General features: G+C 31.8%; 1 protein-coding gene across 2 annotated transcripts in view; it reads right to left on the minus strand.

Moving 5' to 3' along the window:
- The window catches only part of LOC119636078 (F-actin-uncapping protein LRRC16A), a 70,140-nt gene extending 64,325 nt beyond the window's left edge, over window positions 1–5,815 (minus strand). For both annotated transcript variants that reach the window (XM_038031187.1, XM_038031185.1), the window contains exon 1: window positions 5,612–5,815. In XM_038031187.1, coding sequence (XP_037887115.1) covers window positions 5,612–5,648 — 37 coding nt within the window. In that variant the 5' untranslated portion in view covers window positions 5,649–5,815. The remainder of the gene's footprint in view (window positions 1–5,611) is intronic.
- Window positions 5,816–10,379: the final 4,564 nt, after the last annotated feature.

Below are 10,379 nucleotides of genomic sequence, written 5' to 3' on the forward strand. Positions count from 1 at the left end.
TACATCCGCACAGGCCTACTATACCCTGTACCTGTAGGTCGTGTAGGCTACAATAAAAGAAAGTACGGCAGAGAAACAGATGAATTCAAAACTATTTCGTAGTTCACTATTATCATATACTTTAGATACCTTCAGCGTTGCAATCTACTTTAATGGAAACAGTAGGGATTCACTGTGCGTTTATTGTTTAAGGAATGAAATGAAAGTTATCTAATTATATTTGCACGCTTATGCAAGAAAAAAAGAAAAAAAAAAAAACTTTTAATTATCCTGTGCGGTTGAACTATTTCAACATGGCTAAGCATCTCAAGTCAAACATTCTAAAGCGTAAATAAATAACAAGAGGCGTGCAAAGCAAATTATGCGATTAACATCATCACCTCATCGTCTAAGGCATCATTTTGATGGCTATAGAAATTGTTGCAATTGTTTGTTGTTGTAGTTATCAGCACACATTCACTGTCAATTGTTTGCTTTAACTTTACTATTTTCTTTTTATTTTCTTCATTTTCTTTTTTTCGCAAACGGTAGCTTGACATTGCAAGTTGTATATATATATATGTCTTTCTTTTTTTTTTTTTTTTGATATTTTTTCTTTATTTGCAAAATATCTTATGCGTGTGTCAGTGTACCTTGCCTCGGCGAATCAAGTGGTTCCATAAATAATGTAAACTGCCGTTTACGCTTAACAAACAAACAAACAAACAGAGCTTATGATTGCCGTTGTTATTGTTGCATTTTATTTATGTATATTTTTGTTGCGCTCCATTGACCTCAATTTTGAGCTTTACGTTCGAAATATTCTTCTTCTTCAAAATAACGCAAGGACCGGACAAACTCGTTAAATATAATTTTTAATATTTTATTAAATGAAATGTGTATTCAAAAAAAAAAAAAAAAAAAAAAAAAAAAAAAAAAAAAGAAGAAAAAGAATTTTCTTAATTTTGACTACTTTGTGAATTGCTTGTTCTACTACAACTACAGTGGAAATTTTTGCGACCAAAGCATGGACGCAATTGTCAACACGTATATATATATATATATATTCAAAATAACTTTCTATGTTCAGAAGAACAAAAAAAAAAAAAAAATTGAAGAAATATCGGCCAAGCCTAATCCCAAACCGTGGAGAAAAGCCTCTAACATTATTATTTATATATTTGTTACTTTGCCTCTTGCCGAAATTCTTCTAGTCACCTTTTTCAGATCTGAACTTAATTTCAGTCAACTGCTATTATAATAATAATAAAGATCACGATACGGGCCAGAACACGATCTAATTACTATTAAAGATAGCATTCCACATCAATTCTCCTTCTATTTTAAACGCTTATATTACGGCCTAACGAGCCAAAGAAATACTTAAATACACTTCTGATTTTATAGCTGCGCAGCTGAGCCGGCAGTGAAAAGGGAGATACATCCGTTTGCAGCATTGATTTTAAACTTGCCCATGCCTGCATTATGTTCTGAACTTTTTTGTTATAATCATCGCTTTCAACGACGCGACACTTATGTCAGCTGTAGCTGTTGCATTTTACGAACTCTTGCATAAAATCAAATATCGGAGAAGTCAATTTTCTCGATTTTGTCTCCAGGATAGTCGCTATGGCCGATTAGTGTTCATTACTAACACCTGCGAGCAAAACTCGTTTGAAGCGGTGCTCACCGCACTTCATTTCACAAAAATTGTACTCTTTCAATGAAACGCATCCAGTTACCATTCCAGTTTTTTCTAACAAAGGAACGGCATCGAGCATATATGTGAAGTTTTCCATAAAGAGTCCAATTACTCAAAACAGATTTTAACAAACAAACAAAAAGCCGAAAAATTTTGAAAAAATATCACGAACATAAAAAATAGAGGGGCAAATGAAGTATGCGATGTTAACGTTGTTGTTATAAGCGGGATGGCCAAAGTAGTGCATCTCACCACATACTTGGAACACAAAATCGAAATGTTTATATATGGAAGACGTCCGATTAGCATAATTTTTAATAGCGTTCGTCTAAGGGCTAAAACACAATGGTGCATCGAATTTCATCAAAATACCCCAAAAAATGCGGCCTGTAGGTTTCACTCCAGAAACCAAGATAGACACATAAGCTTTGATCGATTGAAAAAGTGATTTTAAGTTGATCGGTATTATGAAAGCTGAGTCTGAGGATGTTGTTTGGATGCTGCATACATCCGCCCAAATTTAAGAGTAGGTTGATACTAAACTTGACTACATCTAATATGGGCCAAATAGGACTTTTTTTCGAATAGCACAGTGGCAGCATTTATAGGAAGTTCTACGACGTCACGTTCCCTCACCAGATGTGACGCGTCCTGAGTAGTATTTATTCAGATCGGTGCAGCATGGCTTGGCTGGTACGCACCCCTGCCAAGTTGAAGAAGTGCGAAAAGGGGTCGGTGGATGGATCTCTGAGAAACCAATATAAGTTCATTCGACATGTGACGATACATTGCCAAACATATTGTTGTAGAAAATGATGGAACCTATTTTGATTAATATACCATTGTACTAATTTTTGTAATAAATTCCTTTTTCAAGGGAAAAATGATCAAAATTTTTGGAAACACCTAACACATGGCAAACATATCTAATTTTTAATAGCAGAAAATTTTAAGCGAATATTAAATGGACCGTATTGGATTAACTACGTTACTTTTTTGGATTCAAAAAAAGTGTGCCTCAATATGAAAAGAAAGTATTGACATGCATTTAATTAATAATTAAATTCGGCGAAACGGTGTACGGTATTTAACATTCGACCTTGCTCAACTGTAATGTTTTTTCATGCTATTAGTAATGAAAGATTTTCTGCAAAATCCGATACACCTCGATCGAACCCAAATTTACATAAGTCGTATGATTTCGAATTAGAGAGATTATATTGCTGCGAGTTGCATACATCTTCGCCCATTCTATTCGCTCTCCATATCTTTACTCCTCTGCCGCTGCCTACTCATTCAATTTTTATTTAATTTAGAGTTGTACTTCAGCATCCAAAAATCATCACGAGGTATTTTTTTCTCGAATCATGACAAAGATTTCAAACACTTCCTTGTGAATACAAAGGGGACTTCAATAATAAGTATTCGATAAGTGATAACGAGTGTCTTCGATGTCAGATTTCAATTTTCAATATGGATACAATGTGATGAAAATTCTAATTCTTTAAAATATTATATTTAATTCCCGTTTTTGTTTTATAATATTGATGTTGCAAATTGAAGTGTACGGTATTCTTTTAAATCTTTTACTTTGCTGAACGATAAATCTTTTACTATTGCTGCTGAAGTCATAAGGTTATTAAATTCATTGACATATAATTATCGAAAGGGTGATAAAAGTTGTTGCTTAGATATCCGAGGCATTTGAACAAATGAAATTATTATAGTCGAGCAAGACCGACCATTAAGAAGGGTCTAAAACGTGCACTGGCGTGGTCCAAATTCGCCAAATTAAACTTGCTATTATAGTCTTTAGTAGTATTCATCTATTTTCGGCATAAACGCGAAAAATAACACTTTCTCGTCAGTAAAGCTTGCATTTCATAAGTGTCGTTTTATTTTATTGGTTACGGTCCGAAAAACAAATCTACATGGTACAAATTCGGTACAGTTAATTTTGAGGTCAAATTTCCGTTGCGGACCAATTTTTATCAAAAATATTAAAGAATTAATCTTGTTGCCATACTACATGGCATTAACAATATATAGACCCAAATTCGGTACGACTGATTTTTATATATTGTTCTTCTTCTTGTTCTAAAATTCGGCAAATAAACAATTCATGAATTATTGCGATAAGGAGAGAGATGTTTTTTCGTACACCAGATTACAATTATGAACCAATTGTCACTTCTTCTTCTTCTTGTCGAAGGTTCAGCGGATTAACAACAGACAATTCTCATTGCGAAATATTAAACAATACACGAGGTTGCCGTATAAAGGCTTACTTTTCATAGGAACGACTACAAAAAAAGGCGGTTCAAAACATCGACTCATCGATACTACATTTTTCTTATCAATTTAAGAAGCCCACAAGCCAGCGTTTTTTATAGAGAAAATTGCATTTTTTTTAAAAAAGACGTTATAAGGGATAGTTCGCCTAAATTCATTTTCGAAAAGATTCATTTTCAAAAAGAAAGCTAAAAATGTCATACTTGTGCGATTTGCAGATTAACAGAAAAGCAAAGAATAACGGCGATCGATGTAATAGAACACGTGTTTCCTAAGTCCTTCTAGGTGTCAAATGCATATGCGTAACTCTAATACATCCTGCAACACGAATGGTGTAGGATATGATTGTGATGGATTGTCTTAAAGTAGCACTGGTTGTTTGCTTGTATTTCTAAATTAAAATTAACGGCAAAATGTTTAGGAAATTCGCCATTGAAACCTTTTACCTGAATGCCCTAAAGGTTTGGAGAAAAGATTTCAACTGAAACGACAACAATGTTTTCTTTATTTTTTGCTATTCAAATTAACTTCTCTTGAACATTATTTTCAATTTCATGGAGGAAAGTAATTTTTTTTTTGTTTTTTGCAAATGATTTTTTAACGGTTTATCTTTATACGCATTATTTAAAGACGAGGGCATATTATATATTCCTTTTGTCAAAACATTTGTAAGATCCAGTACAAAGCATCAGAGACTCAATAAAATATATTCATTCTCGATAAGCATGCAATTTTAAAACTGCTTGAGCATGTCTGACTGTCCGCCTGTGGTAAACATTCTTCTGGTTGCAAAATTGCTCAGTTCATTCACTCTAAACAACCCAAGTAAAAAAAAAACCTGCATTTGATTGATTAGTTTATTTAATCAATCAAAGTCCCTTTGTTATTCAATAACATTGCTTTATTTCATAAGTAATTGAATATATTTAAATAATTTTACAAAAAATAAAATAAATAAATAAATAAATAAAAATTATTATTATTGTTATAATTAATAGCACTCATGAAACGAAGCATGACGTTTGCAATGTAAAATAAAAGAAAAATGTTTCGCATAATGAGCAAAGAGTATAAAAGCCGACCGAGAAAAATTACTTATAGGAGAGAGACCTTTAAATATGTACACAAACGTATATAAACAAAAGCCTGCAAGTGGAGAGAATTGACACAAAGCAGAATGACAAAATCAAAAAAAAAAATGAAAAAAACCTGAAGATAAAAGTAAACCCATCGAAAAGCGCACACACCCACACACAGCCGCATTTGCTTGCACACAAATGCAAAAAAAGGATAAACCGTAATAATTAAGAATGAGAAGCAAAGAAAAATTGAAACAACTAACAGAAAAATAAGATTGAAAGACAGAGAGATGGCGTAGCAAAAAGAAAAATACACATACACGCATAACCATGCTTAGCCGTCCGCAAATGAAGGTCTTTGCATGATAATGCCGTTCTTATTTTTGTTTCAAATAAATACAACGTTCGTCGTTGAAAGTTTCTAACTCTCTACGATAGATGCTCGTATCAGATATGATCCCACTAATATGCATACATAGGCCATAAACACAAATGAGGTCACTTGTTAAAAAAAGAAAAGATGAAATAAATGTATTATAACTAAATAGTATAAACTTGCCATTTAAATCCTTAGTTAACTGGGAACGTGTCGACATCTTGTAGCCGTTTTTGCTTTCTTTCACCAAAAATAGCAAAAACAAAATTTGCAGTGGCAGGGAAAGTCTTAATGACAACGACCACAACAATATTACGATGATAATAATGAAGATGAATATGTATTCGTTTTTTTCTCTTTCTCCACCACGAATTAGTTAAGGTAGAGAAATAAATTTGTTATTAGCAAAAAAAAGAAAGAAAAAAATACAAAACAAAAAGAAAAAAGAGTGCGGTAGTGTGAAGATATATGGGTGTGTTTGTACGAGTGTATATTTTTCAGGTTGATTATTTTGAGACGACTTTTTAAAACAGGATTTTTTTCTTGTCTTCTTTACAAACTTGGCCTAAGATGAGCTTTTAACTTCTTTTTCTTCTATTTTTGTTGCTACTGTAAAATAGAAGAAACGATTCCTCCAGTCTGCAGTGAGTTACCATTTGATTTTGTTCTTTTATTATAGAGCCGCCGCCCGCCTTAATGTAGATGTTTTTTTTCTTTTTCAAAATATTAGCCGTAAAATCACTTATTATCAACGCGAAATAAAATAATGTTAATGCTTTCTTTTTTAAATTTGATTAAAAACTTGTTTTAAATTTTCTATAATTTAACTCCACACTTTTTTCATTAAACATTTTGTGCATTTAATTCCTTCCTTGCTTCTACTCCGACTATCTAAAACTGATAATTTTTTTAAAACACTTTGAAAACAACCCCAACGTTTTATACACTTTGTGCTTTGATTACTGCTCCCTACGTGCATTAACCAAAACATACTTCATTTTAAAACGCATTACAGAAAGAAAAAATGAAAATAATAATTAAAAAAAGTAAAAATTTTAACAAACTTATTATTCAAGTATTTATTTATCACTTTAACTCTACAATTTTAATTTTAATAGAAAGAATTTGCAATAAAAACCAGAGCAAAAATCTTAGCAATTTTCCGCATGCCCAAAAGTTGTTAAGCGCACGCTTTCAACGCTTTCAAATGAAAATAGTGACTGAGATTGAGAGGAGATTTCTCTGGATACTCTTACTTGGCAACATTTATATGTTGTAAACTTTTTTTTGCTCAGAGTGAAATTTCTTCAACTTGGCACGACTATTTTAAAAAGAATAGAGAGAAATAATAAAAACCATATGTTTGCTTGGGATATTAAAATTTCTCAAACTTTATTAAACTGACTAGGAAGAGTTTCGCAATTTTAATAATTTTTTGACAAGAATGATACGTTGACTTGTTTTTCGGGTTAATAAATCCCAAGGAGCAAACACATGAGAAGGCGCGTTATAATGTTATGTTGTAAGAAAATGTAAGGAAATTGTAAATTCTAAACCTTGTCAACAAGACATATAAGCTTTCACAGTCAAATTATGAAACTGCTGCCTTTCACACTCTTTTTATTTTCGCAATTTTCAGTTCTTTCATATCACACTTCATACACATGTACTGCATTACTTCTTACACTACGAGAATTACTTCGCACTTTTCTATCCTACGTGGCGGACGAGTAATATGCAAAATCAACAAAACATTAATCAAATATAGTTTAATTAAAAAATACAAAATAATAAAACAAATAAATAATAGCAATTACGTACCAAAAATAGTCTTAAGTAAGGCCCAAACAATGAACTTTGTGAATTCACATTGCACCTTTTTAACACATCCGTTGATGATGAAGGAGGTATACCACTCCAAGCCGATCATACATCGTCATGTCTCGCGTCCACGTCCACATTTGCATAATCTTGAATTTCATGTATTGTAAGCCGTCATTGGATGGAGCAGATTTGTGTCTGTGATGTAAACAATCGTACGAAAACTCTAGTAAATCGTCCAACATTGGGTTACTTTCCGGGTAACGAGTTGGCAACAAAATTAGAAAATATTCATAAAGAGGTAGCTCCCAAGGGCTTAGATAATATAACCACAACAATGCGTGGTTCGTATGCAAACGAGCATACATATAAAAACATATTTATCACTTATATGCGAAAGAAGCGCTTGTTTCACTAACGAAGAAATTGAATCGTCTATGACAAATTCCCCACCAGGCGCGCCTGATCTAAGTTTGCTTTCATTCAAAGGTGCATTTCTTGCTACCACGCGTTCCCAATACATGCATGAAATCGATATACGATCATTGGATTGGTACATAGCCCCCTTTACAAATTATAAATATCCCTAAGAGGAGTATGAGAGACGTAACAAAGAGAAGGATAAAAAGTGTTTAGTTCAAGTCGAAGAGCTTATTGATGCACATTGTAAGAAGGAAAAACACGTCACAGGTACCAATGAAAGGCGATGGTGGCCATCATGCGTCTCCAGAATTTTTTCAACAATTGTAATGCATTTGTAAAAAGAACGACATTTCGTTATTATCATATATCTTTTACATTATTTGATCTACTTTTGAATGATATTGCAATACAATAAATTAATAATTTAAATTATTTATAACTTACTTAATAAACTTACTTACTCACTTACACTTTCAATTACGATAGGTATAAAGCTACGATTAGCTCCACTAATTTCTGGGCATTGCCAAAAAATAACCCAGGTCGTTGTTGTGTTATTTACTGTATGTACTGTGTACTTATTTACTATATATGTTATTTACGGCTGCACATTGCCACACAATACATTAATGTCTTAAAACAAACTTGAATATTCTTACAGTTTTTATTAGAGGATCTTTTACGCATTATATAGCCTCTGCTTCTGTGGTAAGTATACTCTTTATCTATTTGTGCCTAAGTCGCTACTGTAACTGTAAAGAATACAGTCCTTTGCGAGAAATCTAACATTTTACCCCATTTGCATAAATTGCTTCTAGGAGCAAACTATTAGTTATAGGTAGCGCAAACAGTTCTAATAAATAAATTAATAGTTTTAATTGGGGAGTCAAAGTTATCGGTTTTATCATCAAACGTCCCGTCCAACTATCCCTTATACCCTCCTCTTCAAAGGAATGCAGAGATAAAGTTTTCAAAGCAAATGTGTCCCAATCGACAAAGCAAAGCATTCCTCATTGAACCGCAAAGTGAAACGCCATCGGATGAAAATAAATACAAACTCCAAAATTTGACAATTTGGTAACAATTCTTTTTCACCATTTTTCTTATTTATTAAAAGCAGCTCTGTGCTCTCTCCATTCTCCACAGATGGTACTTTTTTTATAAACGATGTGAAGGAAAAAACCCGCTAACGGTTTTTAGCGAGAAATCAAAGCCATTTTACAAGTGCAAAAAGAAGTTGTGCGAAGTAAATAATTGTGAAAAAATAGAAATATATTATAAAAAAAAAGAAAAAACCAAATAAAATTTTATATTGCATTTAAAATTACTATTGCGTTAATCAATTTAAGATATATAAAGACATAGTAAGAAAGTGTATAAAATAAAAAAAGGCCAAAAATTATCTAAAAAATAAAAATTCGTATTGTATTAAAAATTACTGTTGTGTTAAATAAATTCGAGATATATAAAGAATTTGTAAGAAAATGTATAAAAGAAAGAGAAACACGGAATCGGACCTGAGTAAATTCATAGTGATTATTTGGAAAATGTTTTTAAAAAGAGATCCATCTGAGATTCATATAGTTTCTCTGGAAATCTCAATGGTGCCTCCTTATCAATTTTGTATAATCGACGTAAATGCAAGCAACCTGCAGCAAAAAACTCTTATGTAATTCAAATATATATATTTATATATATATGATAAATTGTGAGATATATTAGATTTTCCAATTTCATTTAATTAAGTATCTGCATTCGTTAAGCTTTAACTTCATTTAACTTGATACATTTCTTTCGATCAAGAAATATATTTGGTGTAATGAAGAGTCACGAGGAAATATCCTAAAAATCTTTTTTCTCTTCATGCAAATTTTAAAAAACAATAAAGATAATACAAAGTTCTAAAATTAAGATGGTTATCTATGCTAGTTTTTATTTAAATTTCAACTGACACATCAAACCATATGATAATTCCCATAAATACTTTTTAATTTTTTTATTTTAAGTAAAGTCCTTAAAAATGCAACCAAGCCACTATGTATCGCGTCCGTAATGTGCGGATTTTCCAAATTACACAACGAAACGGATAAATAAGTTACTAAGGTTTCATAGCTTTATAAGATGAAATGAAAAAGTTTCCTAAAAAAAATAAAAGCAAAATCAAGAAGGCGTCATTTTCATTTCCCGCTTAAAAACTCCCAAATGGTAAACACAATGGACAGTCGCGCTACCATATTGTTGTACAGGAAATTCTAAACAAAAACACATGGTTTGAGATGTAAGCAAAAAAAACAAATTCGTGAAGTATAACAAGGAAGTTAATAAAAAAACAAACAAACTTGTTAATTGATTACAAATAAAGAAGATTGATTAGATATATGTAGATATATACATTAGATATACATATTATTTGTGTATTAATCGATTCGTAATTTATGCCTTTCTAGTAAAACATTTTGATGATAATATAAACCGTCTTAGATCAAAATTGCAAATGACATGATACAAAGACAATGTACATTAGTGTAAGATTGACATAAATTAGATAAATAATTTATAAATGTAGAATAAATTGGTTTTATTTCTCCTTGTGAGCAAGACGTCGATTCTCATAAATTTTTGTAAGAAGTCGCCAAAGTTGAAAGTGTCAGCTCCCTTACTTTAGCTATTTATCTCTTCGCCTTAAAGACAACAAGAACGACTTTCC

Source organism: Glossina fuscipes, unplaced genomic scaffold (genome assembly GCF_014805625.2).
Source record: "Glossina fuscipes isolate IAEA_lab_2018 unplaced genomic scaffold, Yale_Gfus_2 27, whole genome shotgun sequence".
NCBI lineage: Eukaryota > Metazoa > Arthropoda > Insecta > Diptera > Glossinidae > Glossina > Glossina fuscipes.